Below are 21,341 nucleotides of genomic sequence, written 5' to 3'. Positions count from 1 at the left end.
CTTGACTCGGACAGGGGTTGTTGACCCGGACAGCATGCAGACTATTTTTAAAATAATAACTACCAATCCACCAGATGTGCTATAAAGATGAACATGGCATTGAAATGTGTTTAAAAACACAAGATAAACTGCTGTATGAGTATGAGAAGCATTGCTGTATTTTTTGTCTCGTCACTTGCAGGAATACCAATAGTTCACTTCTTAAAAAAATATATTTTTGTCCAACTAAGGTTTATAAGATTTGATATTTATCGACAAAGATGTTATAGTTGATATAATTATGTTCAGTATTTTCTCGTGAACAAGATTTTGATAGTTAAAAGCTTATTTCACTAATTAAAAAAAATATATTTGAGGAAAAGTTAATCCAGTTTTAACCCGGACACTTCAACAGAGTGAGATTCGAACCTGTGAACTCTAGGCATTATCACGTCTGCTAGTGCACTTCCCGCCAAATACAGCAAATTATACTTTTAGAGGCGAGTGCAGTGTCTGTCTGTTAACCAGTGTTTACTTGAGTCGTGTTTTTAAGTTTTATTTAATAAACTTATTGCTGTTAGTGTCATTAACTAGTGTTTAATGAGTGAAAATGAGTGAACGATATGAACTTTTGCAAAAAGTTGTTTAGGAAATTAAAGACAAAAAAATATCACTTAGAGCAGCTGCAAAGAAATATTCTTTACCAAAATCCACTTTAAGTGATCATGTTTCTGGAAAATACAAAGGCGCACACAGCAAACAGCCAATATTTTCAGAAGCTGAAGAAAGGGTTTTTGCTGCCCATGCAGCTAAAGTAGCAGAATGGAGTTTTCCTTTCACTCGACTCAACATACCCCTTGTTGTGAAAGTGTATTTGGAGCAGGAAGGCCGTCAGGTTCCGGTTTTTAAAAACAACTTTCCTGGAGAAGAATGGGTTAATGGATTTTTGTCCAGAAATCCAGATCTCAGACTACACATGAGTAGAAACATCACCCATAGGCGAGCAATGATCAGCCATGATCAGGTTTCAAAATAATTTGAAAACCTTAAAGTGACTATTGGTGACACACCGCCAGCCAACATACTAAACTATGATAAAACCAACCTGAGTAATGACCCTGGCTCATCAAAATGTATTTTTAAATAGGGTACAAAATACCCAGAGCTGATTCTGAACAGCTCAAAAAGCTGTATGACCCTCATGTTCGCTGGAACAGCGAGTGGGAATTTATTGCCTCCTTATGTCTGTTACAAGGCAGAAAGAATGTATGACACTTGGGTGTCAGGAGGCTTACCTGGGGCTCGTTACAACCGGTCAAAATCCGGATGGATTGACGAGGATACATTTTTTGACTGGTTTAAAACCATTGTTTTGCCTTGGGCATAGTCTTGCGAAGGTAACAAAGTTGTCATTGGTGACAACCTTTCAACACACTTCTCTGAAGATGTACTGAACCTTTGCGAGTCAAACAAATTCAAATTTGTTTGTCTTCCTCCCAATGCAACACACTTGTTGCAACCCCTCGACGTAGCTTTTTTTAGGCAGTTGAAGGGAGCTTCGAGACAGATTCTCCTAGAATGGAAACTGCAAGCAAACCACAGACTGAGCAATCTACCCAAGCAGTTCTTACCTCCTCTATTGAAAAAGCTCTGCGAGGCAATATCGCCTAATCAGCAAAAAAACCTAGAAGCTGGGTTTCGAGCCTGTGGAATTAGTCCACTTAACGACGAACATGTTTTGCGGGAACTGGTAAAGAAACCAGAAACCCAAGTTGAGGAAAGCGGCTGATGGAATTGTCTTCATCTAGTGAGGAGGGGCACTTCTCTCTGAAAGACTCTTCTAATGAGTTTCTTTTATCGGACACTGAAGAAGTTCCTGATGACGAACTTGTCTTCAAGAATTCAAGTGTTGGTGACTGGTTGTTGGTGAAATTCGCCAGCAAGAGAAGTGTGAAATACTTTGTGGGGCTGGTGGAAGAAATTGTTCCTAATGGACTCTTCATGCGATTTGCCCGAAACATGGACACAAATAATTTCGTTTTTAAGTGGGCAGAGCCAGAGGACAAAAGTGTCATTGACTACGAGCAAGTTGAACGCAGTCTCGGACTGCCAGCTTTTAACTACAAAAACGACCGCTTGGTGTCCTTCAAATTTAAATACTCATTTGATGGCTGTATTGTCAATTGAAACTGCAGTTGTTTCCTAGCATTATAATGTGATGTTTTCTTTTTGTATTCATTATTATGTTTGTTTTCATGTGTGGTACAAGCAAGTTTTTATTACTCTATGCCCCTCATATCGTAAGCATTAGTCTGAAACCCATAAAAAATTATGTAAACAGTTTGGTTTACGTATTAGCAGGTCTGAGTGCGGACGTAGAAGGCAAGTTTCTTTTTTATAATGTTATTAAGGTCAGTGTCCGAGTCAACACCGTTTTACATGGTTGACCCGGACACATTTGTTTATTATTTTATTCTTTAACGTAACATTTAAAAGAGGTTAAATAAGGCTGAGATTTAATAAATGAACCACTATTCAATTAATGGTAAAGGTTGTATTTGATTATCTTAACCTGTAACCTACCTACGACCCAAAAACCATAAAAAAGTGTCCCGAGTCAAGACTGTTTTACGGTAACGTACTTGAATGTTTGTTTAAGTTCAGTTTCAGTAGCAGATGCCTAGGCCTACCTGTAGGTTAGGAAATCTGCAGGCTTGAACAGGTCCTTGACGGTGTCCAGCTTGTAGATGTTTACAAAGTTCTTCCCCTGGGACAGAGCCCCCGAGTGGAGGTCAAGAATGGAGGCGCCACCTTCCGACCCACCGAGACCGATCCCTTGTTCTGCGATCCTCAGTAGGATGCCGACCTCGTGGGTCGACACCAGCTTGTCCGTCACCATGCGGCCACACCTCTCCGGAACACAATCTGGGGAGCCGTCACACTGAGTGAACACCCTGCGCTTCTGCTACCACCCACAGCTTCTGTGGATGGTGTCACACTCAGTGCTTACCATTTATTGCTTAGGAGGCTAAGTAGGTATTACTGCATAGTGGTCAAGTTTGTATCTTGATATCGTGCCACACCAATAGATTTTTGGTTGGAGGATAAAATGTTGGAGAAATATATGATTTCATGGAAGTTGGCCAAGGAAAATAACAATTTAAAAGAATGTCATTAATAGGTTGTGGGGTGAACAGAAAAGCCACTGTTTGTTTGTCGCTATATAAAATAAATTAAATGGCGGAATCACAAGATTTTTTTCCGCTTAAATTCAATATATACAAGAGAAATATTTAAAAGTAAATGATTATTGACATAAAGCCAAGAAAGGTAAATAGTTTCTTAGGGCTTTTAAATGTTTGTGATTTGGATTTGTTTTTTATGTCTATTGCATTTGCTGTGTTTGGTGAGGTGAGTTGTGTGTGTTTCATTGGTTAATGAGGTGCAATATTTTCTTTGGTTAGGTGAAGTATAAAACTTATGTGGTAATGTAAAAATTGCTCGATTTCCTAGGTTGGTTTTGAAATCATGAAGTGATAAAAACCAAGCAAAAGTTTTGGTTAGGGTAGGTAAGCTAATATAAAAATAAATATACATTTACACTACGATATGGTAGAGATGTTGATGAAGTCATCACCAAGGTTATGCTGCAGTAATTACGACCTATAAATTCTTATGGTACAAGCATGAGAATTGGTGATTTGGACGGATAAGATTCACATGCTTGTTTTGCACACGATATTGTTGAGAAAATGAAATTAGATATTGTGTATTATCTTTGAAAGATTTGTGCAATGGGAGTGCATGACTTGATGTAAGCTTTTGGACATATGCCATAGCATAGATATTGTGTTCTATACTAGAATAGGTATGGCTGAAATATACTTTATGATATCTTAAAAATTTTAATCATTGCAAATAAAAAAAAAATTAAATTGGCAGCGAAAATCCACATGCAGTCGTGACAGTTGAAAGAGATTCGCCAAAGGTGAATGTTTTCTGTGCAGTGTCACAAACAAAGGTGTATGGGCCATTTGTCTTCGCTGAGCGAACTGTGACCGGTACATGTTACCTGGATATGTTGCAGTTGTGGTTGTTCCCGCAACTCAGTGCTGACTTAAGGGACTTTGTTTTCCAACAAGACGGGGCACCCCCTCATAGGTACATCCCAGTTCGTGACTACTTAAATGATGAACTTCCGCATCGCTGGATTGGGCGTATGTGTGAGGATGACCAAGCTTTGTTCCCCTGGCCTCCCAGATCTCCAGATTTAACACCCTGCGACTTTTTCCTGTGGGGATACGTTAAAGACATTGTCTACATACCCCCACTACTGCAATCCTTAGTCGAGCCCAAAGAACGCATCAGTGCTGCAGTGCAGACCATTGACAGGACTATGCTACAAAATGTATGGAATGAGCTCGAGTATCGTCTGGATGTGTGTCGTGTAACCAAAGGGACACATATTGAACATTTCTAGAGGTGTAAAAACTTGGGGAGATTGTGTTTCTTTTCATATAGCTTCCATGTGTGTACATGTCCTACTTTTGAAAATATAAAATATAGCCTTTTCAAAACGAATGAATCATTTATGCTAACCCTGTATGTTAAACCACGTGGGACTGTGGTGTAGAATATGATACAGTATGGTAATATTCTTACTTAGCTCTTTTCTGAAAATTAATCATAAAATTCCAAAAATAGGCCTATATATTTTTTTTTTTGAAAACTAGACAAATTTCTATATTTACCCTGAAAATAGTGTCTTTATATTCCAACATCACCATGTTTTTAATGATCTTATATATGAAGAAACACACTCAGAATCGGCAAACCTAACATTCACAACATTCCATTCAAAGGCTGAATTAGTGTGTGTTTGGTGTAAAGATTGCAAATTTGTTGCATTGTGAGAATGGTCATTTCGATTAGGTTAGCTTAAAAGTATTTTTCAAGTAGCTAACCTAACCTAACCTAACCACTCTCATGATTACACTAAAGTTCTCATAAACATACACAGACACACACGGTACCTAAAGTAAAATATGACGGTGGCCACGTCAATGCACAGGGTTTGTAATGTAAGCTATTAACAGTGATTTCTCAGAAACCGGTAGGAATTTATGAACGCTGTTTTCAGGGTAAATACAGGAACATTTATAGTGTTTGGAAAAATATTTTCTGATTTTTATTATAAATTTCCGGAAAAGCCGTTAAGAATTTTACCTACAGTAAATATTATATGAAAGGTACCGTAGCTATCATTTTATGTACTAGAATAGGTAGGGCTATAGAATACTTTACAATACCAGGAAAGTTAAAATCAATTTAAAAATAATTAAATTATAAAAAGTGGTTTTGCAAAACATACATAACCAGGCGGGATTAGAGTGTACAATTTGATACAGTGTAAAATATATTTTCAGTATAGTGTTCTGTACTTGTGTAGATAGTTCTGAAGTATAGAATAATATATCTGAAAGATAGTTTCATTAAGACATTTTTTTTGTGCAAAACCATCATGTGAATGCTCCCCGCCCAAAACCCCTGTATTCCCGCACTTGTCCCGTAAGAATGTAGGGGTGGTGCCTAATGATGTCATTACCACGTTGGTGACGACATTAATGTTATGGTAACAGGATCTGGATTAACCCCCAAATTTCTTAAGAATATCTTGATAAACAAACACGTGGAATTTTCTCACCCATAGCTCTCATATTCCTATGTTTGTCCCGTAAGAGATGTGGGGTAGTAAAGAAGTCATCAATATTGCTATGGGAACATGATGCATAGAGATCCCCTGAATTTCATTGTTACTCCAATAAAGTGCTACAAAAAAATACTACCTACTTAAGTGCTTTTTATGAAGACATGCATCCACAGTAATGGTAATAACAGGTAATAATGTTACTGTTTGTGGTAATGCTGCATCAGTTTAGTTCCGGACTCCACAGGGTAAATATGTATTGTACGGATTAGCGCCAAAAAAAATCGTACAAATATGAAATAACTTTCATTATATGCTCTTTTACGTCCTCTTTTCAAAACCGCCTGCGGAGATAAAAATTCCGATTACTTTTGGAGATATCGCCGTTATTATTTTGCAATACAAGCCCTATGTAATCATTCAACAGACGCCATTTTATATTTTGCCGTGCGTGCGTGAATGCCTAAATAACATAAATTTTCCATTATGTAAGGTTAGTTACATGATAAATACTTCAAGAAAAAAGGAAATTAAAAATATCAATTAATTTTACTTGTATAGTTTTAAATATTTATAATGTAACTGACCTGACCTAACAAAACGGGGCAAAGGTGGATTAGGTCAGGTCAGCTACAGTATAAATACTTTGAAACTGAACGGACATTAAAAATAATAAAAATTAATTTTAATGGTTGTTTAGTTTTAAAGTATTTATAATGTAGCTGACCTGACCTAACAAACCGGGAAAAAGGATGAACAGTAGGAACTCACGTAATTTTCTTTTTAAGTGATGTAGTCGTTCAACTACGTCGCGAAAAAAAAAACAACATAATAATACTTGTAAACAAGCAACAATGGTGAACGCGGGAAGCCTACGATTCACTCATCTTTCTGGACATACCCGAATACTCACGTTGGCAAGCCTTCTTTCAACAGACGAGAGGCAAACGCCCGATCGTGCATCTTCGGTTTTTTTTTGTTTATTGTAAATAAATATGCAACTCATGAAAACTAATGGTCAATTAGGTTATGTTAGCTACATTATAAATACTTCAAAACATTGTGGATGGTTGATTTGGTTAGGATAGCTACATTAAAAATACTGTGAAATCATGTAAACGGTTTCCTAGCGCTGGATAGCTACATATTAAAATGTTATTTGCTAAGCAACCATAAAATGATTTTACAGTTTTTTTAATGTAGCTATACTTACCTAATATAACCAACCATCTACAATGTTTTAAAGTATTTTTAATTACTTCTTGCTAATTTTAAGAAAAGAAGGCTTGCCAACATGAGTATTCGGGTATGTCCAGAAGGATGTGTGAATCGTAGGCTTCCCGCTCAACGTCGCATCAGTGCACAACATGAAAGTTAAAAAATTCCATATCTCCTAAAGTATTTGGAATTTATGATCTCCGCCGGGTTTAATGAAAAGAGGAAGTTAAAGAGCACAAAAAATGAATATTAAAAAATTCGATATCTCCAAAAGTAATTAGAATTTTTTATCTCCGCAGGCGGTTCTGAAAAGAGGACGTAAGATAGCATATAATGAAAGTTATTTCATATTTGTACGATTTTTTTTGGCGCTAATCCGTACAATACATATTTACCCTCCACAGTTCACATACCTGGGAACTTCTCAATTTCCTTCTTGTACTCCTCGGAGCAGGGCACCTCCTGAGCTCGCTGCTCTAGGAAATCCTTTTGCCTGGCTAGCACAACATCCCCGCCCTGGCTGGTCCAGTACACCACAACGATGGCTCCAAGAATGAGGACGGCTCTCGCCCAAACCCTTTGATATGGGAACGACGGGATGGGTCCATACTTGCTGCAAAAATAAAATTGAAAATAGTACCGATTACAAAGTAAGGTATATATTTTATTAACATTACCTCGTCGGTAAAAGCACATATAAATCTCAAATTACATTGGTTTCTCTTTGATTTCTTCGTCAGATTGAACTTCATATTTTTTACCAGTTTCCGACGACACTTTTCCAACGTTTCTACGGTGCGCATCAGAATTCATTATTGCATTAATTTAAAATCCTGTCACAATATTACCGCTACCAGTCAGTGCACACCTCTGCCTGAACTGACATTTGAATTTGACAATTATGAAGGTACGCAACGCTAGAGGCGCGCCGTTCACTTGTTTACTGCCGAGAACATTTGGTTTGGACGTAACCTCCGATCGGAAAGGCCAACATGACCGTTGTTCGTCTCAGAAATTAAGGTAAGGATATATTTTCGTTTACTCACGCCTCGGAAAAATTTTATGTGCAGATTGTTGGATAAGATAATCTTTAAATTTGTAGTTAGAATTGGTATGTGTTTTTTCATGAAAGGATTTTTGGTCAACCTGTGGTAAACAAAAGTGTGAACTCAAATGGCGCCATGGAATTCCTTGTTATAAAATCGAAATATGAGAGTATCGATCGCTGTGACTGGTATGTTTGTATTTATTTGAATATCCAATTGATTAAAGTATGATGCAGTAATTTATTTGAAAATGAGTGAAGATATTAAACCAGAGGTTATAAAACGTACTCAAGACATTTTAGGTAAATTTGTTAAGAAGCCACAACTAATGGATAAGTTTTTAAAGAAACCTCCGTTTAGATTTTTACATGATATTGTTACGGCAGTCATTCGCGAGACAGGTTTTTTAAAAGGCTTGTTTACGCCAGATGAAATGAACTGCGAGACATTCAAAGACCGCGAGAGCAAAGTGTTGTTCCTGCAGAAGCTGATCGACGCGGTGAAGGCAGTTACAAGTGAACCCCTCACGGCGAGACCCTCTAAAATTGTCGCCGGGCAGGAACCAACCAAAACTAACGAGCTTCTTCAAGCCATTGGTAAAGCATTGACAAACAATTTGAGCAGCGCTGAATACGTGGAGCAGATAAAGTCAGGGAAAAGTGGGAAACCCACATTAGTCAAGAGTAAGTCTACCGTCGGTGCAAAGGCTGCAGGCCAGGCACAATCTAAGGAGCGTGCCCGAGTCAAGGATGTTGATAAATCCGACAAGAAAACTGTGTCTAGTAAAGTCCATGGTTCAGAATCAAAGTCCACTCTCAGTAAAGATGACAAAAAGGAACTTAGAGTTGTTAAAGAAAAAAAACAGAAATCAGGTACGGAGACTAAATTTACTAACGTTGGTGTGAAGAAGGACGAGAAGATGAGAAGTAAACCATCACATGTTAAAGATGAAGTTGAAATTGTAAATGTGAATGTTCAATCTCTGTTGGTTATAGAAAAGAAAAGTCCTGAGTTTCACACAGAGAAACAAATTGATAATGTTGATAACATTTACTTTGATAAAGAAAATAAAGATATTTCTTCTAAAAATGCCATTAAGGATACTCCTGAGCTAGAGGAGAATGTTGTTTCTGTTGAAAAAGATACTAGTACGAGAACTACTTCAGAACATGAACCACAAAAAAAAGAGCCAGTTGAAATGGTCAGGAGACCACTGTCTGCTCTTGGAGGTAGAAAACCATCGGCCAAGGGAGTAACAGGCTTGGAAGGTTCAGGCGATGCTGTGCAGAATGAACTAGAACAGGCAGTTTCTAATCTCCAGAGTGGCCCAGACTTGTCCATCAAACAGGTTAGAAGCGAACCCCTTGAAGAGCGGGCCAAGCCCATGCTCGCAGAGGAGCTGAAGGCCAAGCGACCGATGTCGGCGGTGCGCCCCACGAGCGCCCGACGCTCCGCCCGGCCGGCCAGCGCTCGACCAGCGGCCCCGAGGATCCGTGATCGGGGAGAGGTGGTGGTGGTGGAGGAAACACCAGTGGCGCCCGGCAGGGTGAAGGTGATCCCGGAGGGAGAGCTGGGTGCGGAGATGGAGGACGAGGGCTTCGTGGTGCTGGAGGCGCAGGTGTCGGCAGAGGAACAGCCGCGATCACTCACACCTGAGTTACGCGAGCACGGCCGCCTGGTGGAGCAGATTCTGGAGACACAGAAGGAGTTGGAGGAGCGAGGCCTGGGGGAGGTGCCGGGCGTGGAGCGGGAGGCAGGGCAGCGACGGGAGCGGGAGTTGGAGCGGCTGCGAGCGTCCATCCAGACGTTGACACGGGCAGCATGGCCTCTGGGCAAGCTGCTAGACCTGGCACAAGAGGACGTGGAGGCGATGCAGCGGGAGCTGGTGCACTGGCGTGGGCGCAAGCAGACCTTGCTGCAAGAGCTGCACCAGGCGCAGGCCCAGACTGAGCGCTCGCTACAGCCCCTCAGGCTCAGGCTGCAGGACCTCCAGGCCGCCATTGACGAGCAGCGAGACCTCATCCACGCCACCAAGGCCTCCGTGCTACACAACGATGAGCGTATCGCCAAGCTGCTCACGCCATCCTGATCACCTGGTCTGTGCAACACAGGTTCTACCATGCATGGATTTTGTCTTGAGTTCCTTCAGTATTTTATTGATTATTCCTTGTTTAATTATGAACATAATGATAAATGTTATTACTACCAATCAAAGTTCTCTATATTTTCTGTATAAATTTTTGTGTTTGCAGCAGTAAATTTTGCCACAAATGTAATGTCATTCGAACATAGACATGTCATGAATTCAATATGTAGGTAATGCAAAGCACAATAAACATTTCCTATTTTGAAGTATTAGTTGATTACTGGAGAGGTTAATTGACGGTAGCTTCACGCGTAAAATATTGCGACTTACACTCATTAAATCTTGTCTGAATTCTTTTCATTTCTTGTGAAGCTGATCATGTAAATATTTTCTGGTTGTGTATGTTATTGTTTGATTAGTATTCTTGGAGTTAAGACTATATTTACTGTTGGTGTTGATTGCTTTACCCAAACATGCAGAGATGATCAAGTCTGAACTCTACATTTATACCTACTGAGGGTGGGTGACAAGTTGTAGTGTGATAATTTAGCCTACCTAAAGTTAGTGGCTGCATATTATGTGGTTCATTGTCATTTAAATGTAATCAATTTTTTTTTAACTTACCTATTAGCATTTATAATTTAGTGCATCATTTTAGATTTAGGTAAAGTTTTATTTTTTGAGCTAATTCACTAGTTAGTCAGCTGTATAAAATCCACTTGCAAAAATGGCCCAATTTTAGTGAATGTTTCCCCTATCAGAGTAGGTAGAGTTGAGATAGAGTGAATGTCACACTATTCTAATGTGATACATAATAACCACTTCAGAATAATTTATTTTTACTGAACTTATCCGTGCCCTAGCTTTCATACTAGATAAATACTTGTGAATAATAGTAACTTCTCATTTGGGAAACCTAGATGCAACTTAAGGTGTGGTCGGCAAAAATCTCTAGCACTTATGTTCGCCATCATTGAAACTCGCAATACTCTCATCTCCACCCTGAGCATTGTGAGAATAATGGGCAACAGTAAGAAATTGGTGCAAATTTTTTATATGTAAAATGAGGTTAATTATGTTATTACTATAAAATTATAACTAGTTTGAATCCATTACGAAATAGATTAAAAGTTGTTAAAATTTTTAGTTGATCTAATGAAAATATTACTTACTGTACATAACTGGTTAACCTTGTGTGTTTAGATTTAAATGGGAAAAGTATTAATAAAAATCTTTCCTATACCTACTTTATGGTATACTTAACCTACTTTTAAATTCTTGTTTACTAAGACTGTTTATTATGTTTTATATATATAATTATTATTTCCCAATTTGTGCACAGTTTAATTTATTGGACAAGTTTATTTCTGGGTCACATACTAATTAATAGCTAGTTTCTGTCGTTCTATTACTTGCCTGTAACTTTAAATTGTTAAACAGGGGACTCTGTCATCTTATTTTAACAGATTATTCCGTTCATACCAACTTCGGAGTGTCATTAAAATTCAAAAGGAAAAAAAAAACACAATTTTTTTTTTTTTAAGAGATGCAAATCAGCAAATGTTACAGAGTCAGGTTGGTGACCTTGTTTGTTTTAGTGTGTGAAAGATTGTTGGGTTTTGCATGTGTTGGACTGATGTATTTAAAGTTATAAATATGATACATAATGATTTAATAATGTGTAGGAACTCAAATGTGAAGGTATCGGTTATACCTGTTAGTTGTAAACAAAATTGTAGGCCTACATACATATTTGTAATATTTATACAGAGTCACCACCAGGGTTGGAAAGAACCAGGTTTATTTTAAAAAACCTAACAACCAGGTTTTTTTTTGTTTAGACCAGGTTTTTTAGGTTTAAACCAGGTTTTTCTATTGTGTTAATTATTTTGGCTCTCACCACACTCAAACTATGCATAGGTATGTGTGCACGTGTGTGTTTTATTAAATCCATTTATCCACTGATGATTCTAATACCTACCAAAGTGTTTGCACAAATATATTGTTAAAATACTAAAAGAAAAGAAAACTGTGACAGTAGGTAGTACAGTGTGTATAACAGAATAAACTCGCCAAACCTAAATGTCATTAATAAATGCTTAAAGAAAACACACACAATCTTTTCCCTTTGGTCTTGTGGTTTATCAGTTAAAGAAAATTAAGCTTGTTCTTTCCTGTTTGTGTTGCAGGTCATATCACATCACTGTAGATTGTTTTTGTTGAATGCTTTAAACAGAAATACAAATTTGGATGCTTTCTCTAGAGGTGATTTTTCATTCTGATAACTCAAGTTCGTTACCATGTTTTTTACATTTGGCCCTCACACCCTTTCTTGACTCCTTAACTTCTTCAAATAAAAACCATACAATATCCCGCTTTCTGCCACTCATGTTGAACCAGTGAAGTTATAGCATCAAAGAATTGAAGTCCAGCAACTCTGCACATCTGAATGGCTGATTTAAACTACAATGGTTTAAATCATGGTTTACACAAGGTGGTTTATGTAAAAAAAAACAATAATAAATATTTTTTTTAAAGATTGTCTTAACCTTTTTTAATGGAATAATTTCTCTTTAATAACAACAAATGTTTGGTCATTAATGTTTTTTGTGATTTACAGGGGAAAAATTATATCCTAATCAATAACCTTTAATTAAAATTATCTTTATTAATTTTTTATACCTAAATCATACTCTACTAAATACTCCTTAAAAATTAAAAAAATAAAATAGTTAATTTCTATTCTGTGGGAAATCTCTTACTGTACTTTATAGCATTAGCCTATAACACTTATTATGTGGGGAAGACCCTTTCTATGTATTGTCGTCCCCAGGGTTCTTAGCCCCTTCCCGGTCCCCGAATAAAGTCTGGAATATGGATTAATGTAAATTGCCCGGCTAATCCAGCAAGTAGGTAGGGGTTCAGGCCTGCTATGGCCGGGACCGCAAACTGAGGAGGAAAGGTTCGGTTGGATTAATGAGGGTGGAAATCAGGTCGAAATTAGGTAAAGTTCGCTAACTGTTCGTACACTGGTTTATTGCGGCTGGTCCGCCTTTGCCCTGACAGCACCTGTCCCGCGGTAACGGTAACGCTCGCCTCCTGTAGTACCGCGAAAACGTTAAACTACTGTAAAACTCCCGACCGTATACGTAGTTGAATACGTAAGACTATCGAACGTTACTGGCCGAAAACATAAGTCCGCACGTGGTCGCGGACGCTGCCTGCTCCCGCCCCGCGCTGCGCGAGGGGGGAGAGGTGGAGGAGGGGAAGTCGGTACAAACGTTTTCGCGCGCTCGCCGCAGTCCAGGTGCGGCCTCTACATCGCTACACAAGAACCCTAATAAACATGACACTATTAATAAAGCAATATTTACACATATACAATAGTTGTCCGTCTTTGAGCGGTCTATAAACAAGGACACTTTAAGGCGCACTCGGGTGCGTCCTCACGGTGAACACTCCACTGCACAGGCTGGGGGGGGGGGGGGGGGCAGGGCGTGCCCCCTCAGGTACACGGCGATGGGCAGGAACGGCCTCTAGCCTAGGAAGGCACGATGACTGTCGTCAGTATAATTCTACTCCTGTGGGGAAATACCCTTTCTGTAGGGAACACCCACTCTATGTAGAATCCCCCTCCTGTAGGAAAATACCCTTTCTGTGGTTAAGTCACATTCAGATGTGCAGAGTTGCTGGACTTCAATTCTTTGATGCTATAACTTTACTGGTTCAACATGAGTGGCAGAAAGCGGAATATTGGATGGCTTTCATTTGAAGAAGTTAAGAAGGAATCAAGAAAAGGTGTGAGGGCCAAATGTAAAAAATGTGACACTGAACTTGAGGGTCAAATTGTCGGAATGAAAAAAAACACCTATCTAAATGTGAAAGTTCAGTTATGCAAGTTGAAGATGATGATGCAGTTAAAATCCATCAGGTGTAATATTGTCTCTGTCTCATGATTTAAACAGAAACATGGCTATGTTAAATTTACTACATTTCTTAACTAATATTTAATAATAAACCAAGTCATTTAGGATATACTTTGAAGTTTTAATTCTTAACTTAAAAGAAGTCACATTTCACATGCCAATAGTATCATCAGTAAGATTGTTCATATTTTATTTGGCTTTTGACTGTGTTTAAATTGCATTCATAGTTTTGAAGTTTGACTTTTATTTAATGATTTTGATGGCCTAATATAATATTATGGTGTCTCTGTTCTTTAAATTATTTAATATTGTTCTTTAAGTAATTATTTCTAACAATATTGTCATAGTGTATCAAAAACAGTGCAGTATCGGCACTTGCTGCATATTTCTAAATTCGTAATGTTTTCTCAATTTTCATGCATGAGCCCAGCTTTATGCAGTTAGCTTTCAAAAACTGGCAGTAGGAAAGCATGCAACCATGTAGTTCCTAATAGGTTCAGAGTTATTATGAGAGCTAAAAGTCTTCATTTGAAATACTTTTCCCCATTTGTAATTTGGAACGAAATTAATATGAAAAAAATTTCTTTTTCAGACTGCATTACACCTTCCACAAGCCAAACTCATATATTCACTCATCTTACATCATCTGCGACTTCATCAAACAAAGGTAATGAGTCAAGATGTACTTTTGTTGAAAGAAAAAAAGTTAAAAGTAGCATATCAATGGATTCCTACATTGTTCGATCAACATCAGTGCAAAAAAAGTCTTTGGACCAGCAAGTAGCTTGCTTTATATTTGCAACAAATACACCCTTTCGTAGTGTAGAACATCCTCAGTTTGTGGAACTTGTGCAACAGCTTTGCCCAGACTGTATCCCTCCAAACAGAAAATAAATTAGTGGTGGGTCATTTCATGTCAAATCACCTAGAGACATGTGCTCCAAGGTTACAGATTTTGTTCAAATTTTTTTATGCATACATACTTATAACATGAGTAACTGAGAATTATTTTAGAATTTTTAAATTAAAACTGGAAGAATGTGAAATTTTTGAAACTTTTAGTTTTTGAGCGAATAATGTTCTCCGACGATCTTCACCAGTACACTTAAATTACTATAAAACCCACAATTTTCATGCTATCTAGCTCATTTAAATTGCAAATAAAAGCTAATACTCCATACTTTGTAGATGTGGACAGAGAAGTAATGAATTCCATCACAAAAATTTTACACTGAGCATGGAATACAATTTTAAGCTATATTACACTTTTGCTCGCTCAATACCATAACTCAACAACTACAATGAGCACTAGCTTGAAAATTTATTTTTACATACACATAAAAAGGGTGTTTTTTGTGGTTTTTAAATTATTAAATTTTTATTACTGAGGTATGTAATAATGCCCAAAGCTAAAGTAATTGCCACATAAAAAAATTAAAAATAATTGGATTTAAATTGGGTTTACCAAATAATATACTAAATACAAATCTCACTTTTTTTTGGCAAAGAAACTTACCAAAGTAACTTCGTACTTGGCCAGTGAAATGTTGAGGAAGGACCGCAAGGATGCATGAACCTAACTTTAGCATCTCTTTCAACATCTGACACTTCAAGTATTTTACCTACCCACCACTTTTGTTCATATTTAACCGCAAAATATTTCTCTGGAAGAATATTCATCAGTTCTGCATGTTTTTGTACACCAACTACTGCTGTAAAAGATTTTTTCAGTAACAGAATCTCGTTTAACAATCAAAGTTTTTTCATCAGTAGGTTTGAAGTAATGATTTTCTCTAGTGCCTGTAATGGATGTTGCATTTGCATATCATTCGATAAGAAATTTCTCATAATACTCTATTTCAACCACAGATGTGTAAAGAACTTCATTTCCTTTTATATTTTATGTATCAAATTTGAATAAATCCTCAGATTTTAAAATTGGTCTGTCAACAGTTCTCTGAAGACTGGCTCTTGTAGCCAGTCGTTTGATTGTACCACCCACTCCATCACATGCATTTTTGCCATGGCTGGTGGCAAAGAAGCTCCACTCAGCAGATAGACCATGGTCTTCTTGATGGAAACACAGGTTAATAAAATTTTTATAGTTTTTTTACTGTGCAGCACTACCATCACTGAATTAAAATACATGACTCAAATGTGGTAGTTCTCTTCGTAAGTGCTGTAATAATGACTTTTGGAAAGTGAAAAATGCTGTGGTGTCATGCTTAAGGCAGTCACTTATGAAGCAGAATGATTTTGACTTCGACATCATCACTATCAGTATAATAAACAACAAATGGATGTAAGGTAACTTGAATGTTTTGCCAATGGAAACCTTGTGCAGCATCTTGCAAAATATAGGTGTAATTTTCTGCAAAGTCAACTATAATGAGGCAAGAGTTTCTATCTAATTTAATTTTTATTTGCTTTAGGTACCGACTTTGCGACTTGGCTGTGAAATAATGTTTAGTCAAAACCACCAATTTATCTATTAGCAGATCAACAAAATCATCAGCAGACTTTGTCAGTGTTTCAAGCGATTCACGGTCAGTGTGAATCCATTGTTTGAAAACAATAATGTCTTTTGTTTCAAAAATTTCTAATTGCATGTGGTACTCACGAAGTACTGACACATTTGGACAATTAGGACATTGTGAAGCATGCATTCTTCTGAATGAAGGTCACATACAAATTTATGCAGGAGCTCTTGATATGGTATGTTTAAATGAATACTCTGCATCATTAATTTCACATTTTGGTGATAGGTACACACGCACACTGAATGAATACCACGACTGCTTATAGTTACACATTCTTTTGGACGCAATTCACAAAACTTAGTAAAACCTATTTTATCGCTAGGGTTTTGTTCTTTAAAAGACAAATGAACATCTTTTAAATTATGCAAAATTAGCCTTTTTGTTTTCAATTCTCTTTTTCCGTGTTCACTTGGTACAGACACGCAGTCTTTTGTGTTGGAAGAAACTCTGCTTATCTCATTGTCATAGTAGAAATCTTTCACCTTCTTTACTAACTTTTCACTTAGACGATAACCTTTCCTTTTGTCTATAGTACCTAAAACTCCATAATTCTCTAGAACATTTCTAGCCTTTTTTACCATGTATTTAGTGGTGTCAAAAAAATGAACAGTGTTGTATTATGTAATAATATACTAACAACCCGTAATCTCGTACATAAATATTTATTAAGTCCTTTCGTCACGTTACATGTTTTATCACTGTCGAACCTGTGTACCAACATTACCCCTGTCCAATCAACATTACCAACATGCAACATATACCAACATTACTAACACATCATCATCCCCTTTCCACATACATTTAGGGTTTCCATTTTTTAATTGATCATGCTAGTTACTTATTACCACTTAACACTTTATTTCTTTACCTCAGCTAACTCAATATTTCTTTACAACAAGCATGCAACATCTCTTACACATACATTTTGCTCTTTACATACAACACTTACAGTTTGCACTTTACATTCACCTCTTGTTTAACACATTACTGAAATATGTACATAACCCACCTCAAACTTAAAGCGAACTGACCTGACCTAACTCACCTTATTGACAATTAGTACAAGTTTTCTTTTTCGGTTTTCTGAGAGACCATGTGTTTGTGGTCTTTATTTGTGCCCCTTATCGTTCCTGTGTTTCACCTCCCATGCCCTCCTTACTTGGTTGAGCTTCGGCATTATTTGCGCCCCATCCTGGCCAATCCTCTTCCTCCCCACTTGTTGCTAAGTCATATTGGACTGTTTCCCCAATACCATCACTTGCCTCCTTGTTTGTGTTGTTACTTGTGCTAGATAACTTCAGATCACTGTAGTTTTTTCTAGGCACGTACTGATTGTAAGAAGGCTTTAAATCTTTGGATGTACACCTAACCACGTTACCTCTGTGGTTGGCAACTTAATAGGACCTAGGTGCTGTATCATATTTACTTGTGATTTGACCCCTTTTCCACACTTTGTCCTGGATGGTTTTCTCTACCACATTCTGTCCAATCCTAAAATCTAGATCTTTTCTGCCTGCTGTTTTGTTATACCATTTCCTTGTCCGATCCTCTCTTTTCCTTAACCATTGAGAAACCCCCAGGTGTACTTTAGGTTGGAGTTTGTCAACCATGACAGGTAGCTTGGTTCGTACCAAGCGACTGTTTAATAATTCTGATGGGGAGACTCCTAGACCTGGAATTGGTATATTTCGATAGGCTCGTAATGCCTCCCTATAATCAGTACCCGAATCAACGCATTTGCGCAGTAGTTGCTTGGCTATGTGTACCCCTTTCTCCGCGAAACAATTGCGTTGGGGGTACCTAGGACTACTAAGTTGAAGTTCAAACCTGTCCCTCGCGAAATTCCCTAATTCCCGGGAGCCAAATGGTACATTATCCACAATCAATATTTGAGGATCCCCATGTGTTGAAAAAATGGATTTGCCAGCATCAATCACATGTTCAGCAGTTTTACCTTGTAGTTCCGTTATGTCCAACCATTTAGTGTATGCATCTATCACAATAAGGTAACTCTTACCCCCCAATTCCAAGATATCTGCCGATACTCGCTCATATGGGAGTGTGGGAATTTCTCTGGGCAGATATTCATGCTTCTGATTTCTAGGAGCATACTTTTCACAACTTTCACACTTGTTAACATATATTTCTACAACATGGGCCCATCCTGGCCAGTACAGGAGGCTCCCTGCTTTGGCCCATGACCTCTCAACCTCACTATGTCCCTCATGCACTAATCGTAACATTTCTGACCATAATTTCGTGGGCACAAGTATTCTATCCTGAAAAAACAACAAATTCTCTTCTTCAAATATGTCATTACGTATCTGCTGAAAAGAACTAACCCTAGGATCAATTTTCTTTTTGTGTTCTGGCCATCCTGTAACACAATACTTCATTAATATCTGAAGTTGTGGGTCTTTATTAGTTTCTCTTTCAAACTGCGCTCTTCTAGATGGAGAGATTGCCAAATTTTTCGACACGCTATGCACCATTTGCGACATCCCTACATCATCTTGGACATCATGAGTTATATAGGAACGAGATAATAAGTCAGCAACATACATTTCTTTGCCTGGTAAATATGACACTGACAGGTCATACGGCAGAATTTTTAGCCTAAGTCGTTTAAGACGTGTGGAGCCTCTCTTGCTAACTGGTTTGGTCATTAGGGGCACCAGGGGTTTATGATCTGTGCCTACTCTTATTCTATACCCAAACATCCACTCATGAAATTTTGTTACACCAAAAACTATTGATAACATCTCTTTCTCAATTTGTGCCCAGCTATATTCTGTTTCTGTTAACTTTCGCGAAGCGAAAGCTACTGGCTGCCCTTCCTGTAATAAGCATGCTCCTAGACCTGTCTGGAATGCATCACATCGCAAGGTGATGGGTATTTCTGAATCAAAACTCTTCAAACAAGGCGCCTTAGCTACTGCCTCTTTTAACTGACGTAGAGCCATCTCATGACAGGGTAACCATTGCCATGTTACATCTGATTTTCGGAGGGTTTTCAGCGGTTGTTCAAGTTTAGACATGTCCTTTATGAAGGGTCAAACATAATTGAACATTCCTAGAATGCTTTGCAACTCTTTAAGGTTTTTGGGTGGTTTAATTTCCATCAAAGCCCTGGTTCTCTCCAGATCGATACTCAGTCCCTTAACTGAGAAAATATGTCTCATACTTAACTTCTGCCTGTTTGTACTGAACTTTGTTAGGGTTAAACTTAACCCCTATTTCCCTGGCTTTGTCTAAAACTGCTTGTACAGCTATATTATGTTCCTGTTCGGTCTCCCCATAACAAATAATATCTATGTAGGATATGCAATTTGGGATATTACCAAAATTTTTGTCCACTTCCTTCTGGAAGACTTCAAGGACCGGAGCTAACCCATACGGCATAGTTAATAGCATCTTTACTAAGTCTGATTTGAGAAAATCCTTCCATAAAATCAAAAACTGAATATTACCTTTTTTTGTCTAGCTTATCCTGAATATCTTGCAACATTTAAATTACATACCGTTTCTTGAAGATGACCTTGTTAAGATCTACCGGATCTAAACATATTCTTACGGTACCATTGGGCTTATCTACAATCACTATATTACTGATGAAACCTTCAGGGTTAGGATCTGTTACTTTAACAATCACACCTAGGTTTTTCAACCTCTCTAATTCTTTCTCTAAAGGCCCTAGCCTTGACTTGGCAATTCTCCTAGGAGGATGTTGAAATCTGAGTGCATTGGGTGCAACTATAATATTGTGCTCCCTGGGAAAGGAACCCAAACCGGAAAACAGATCAGAATTGGTGTTGATTAGGTCCTGAGCCTCACCCCCAGACACACAGTGCACCCTTTGCACATATCCTAACTCCATACATCCTGAAAGACCCAACGGAGGGTCTGATTTGCAATCACCTAGGTAGAATTCCAGATAGGCTTCTCTTCTACCTACTGTACAATGTAAGGTTACTATCCCCACTGGCTGAATTTGTTTCCCCCCACCATATGGTTCTAACCTTGCATTAATTTTCTTTACCTTGAACTGCTTGTTTACTTTCTTAAAGACCACCAATGGCATTACATTTACCTCAGACCCAGTGTCTAATTTGAGAGTGACTGCCTTGCCTTCAATGTAAAGAGTTTCCTTCCAATGTCGCTGATTAACCTTGACCTGGCCTGACGTTTGCAATGAGGATACAACCCTTAAGTGATTTATATTAAAACAGTCACTGTCACTATCTTCATTCACTTGCACTGACCGAACCTGCTTTGTTCTACAACTAGATGCAAAATGATTTAATATACCACACTTGTTGCACTTCTTTCCCCAAGCCGGACACTCCCTTACCCTATGTTTGGTATTACATTGAGTACATAGTTGGTTACCTTCTTTGTAGCTTCCACTGAACTGCTTACCGTGTGTTGATTTAGTTTTTTGTACTTGACTGTCTGACATATATTTTCCCGCTGTCGATTTCACAGCATCCACACTTGATCCTTGTTGGCCGTGATTGGTAGATGATGCTGCATTTATCTGCTGCGCCTGCATCACACTTGCTTCAACCACCCGGCAATGTTGAGCCACCTATCCCAATGAAGTGTCCTCTAACCTCAACAGAACTTCCTGTAACGCGCGATCTGTGCATCCTTGAATTACGTGATCCCTAATGATGCTCTCTTCTTGATCCCCGTAATCACAATAGCGCGCTAAAGTTTTCAACGCAGTTAAAAAATTATCAAACTTTTCCCCTTCTTCCCATTTCCGTTGTGCCAACTTAAAACGTTCGTAAGTTGTGTTCTTTTTTGGAGTACAGTATTTCTTTAATTACATGAATA

The 21,341-nt window shown here is 38.1% G+C and overlaps 3 protein-coding genes across 4 annotated transcripts in view; 2 read left to right on the top strand and 1 right to left on the bottom strand.

The window, feature by feature from the left end:
* The window catches only part of LOC134527281 (2-oxoglutarate and iron-dependent oxygenase domain-containing protein 3-like), a 67,995-nt gene extending 60,122 nt beyond the window's left edge, over nt 1-7,873 (bottom strand). Inside the window, exons 1-3 of the mRNA XM_063359819.1 lie at nt 7,617-7,873; nt 7,318-7,517; nt 2,670-2,904 (exon numbers count right to left, since the gene is read on the bottom strand). Of these exons, the coding sequence (XP_063215889.1) occupies nt 2,670-2,904; nt 7,318-7,517; nt 7,617-7,717 (536 nt within the window). The 5' untranslated portion in view covers nt 7,718-7,873. The remainder of the gene's footprint in view (nt 1-2,669; nt 2,905-7,317; nt 7,518-7,616) is intronic.
* The window catches only part of LOC134527279 (trichohyalin), a 418,715-nt gene continuing 405,170 nt past the window's right edge, over nt 7,797-21,341 (top strand). The window contains exon 1 of one of the 2 annotated variants that reach the window (XM_063359816.1): nt 7,797-7,924. The gene's annotated coding sequence lies outside the window, so the exon portion shown is untranslated. The remainder of the gene's footprint in view (nt 7,925-21,341) is intronic. The other variant, XM_063359817.1, reaches the window with a different exon arrangement.
* LOC134527280 (TRAF3-interacting protein 1) lies at nt 8,062-12,145 on the top strand. The gene has a single exon (XM_063359818.1). The coding sequence runs from the start codon at nt 8,201-8,203 to the stop codon at nt 10,037-10,039; it is 1,839 nt and encodes a 612-aa protein (XP_063215888.1). The 5' UTR covers nt 8,062-8,200; the 3' UTR covers nt 10,040-12,145.

Source organism: Bacillus rossius, chromosome 1, assembly GCF_032445375.1.
Source record: "Bacillus rossius redtenbacheri isolate Brsri chromosome 1, Brsri_v3, whole genome shotgun sequence".
Classification (NCBI taxonomy): Eukaryota; Metazoa; Arthropoda; class Insecta; order Phasmatodea; family Bacillidae; genus Bacillus; species Bacillus rossius.
This window is presented reverse-complemented; position numbering and strand designations above follow the sequence as displayed.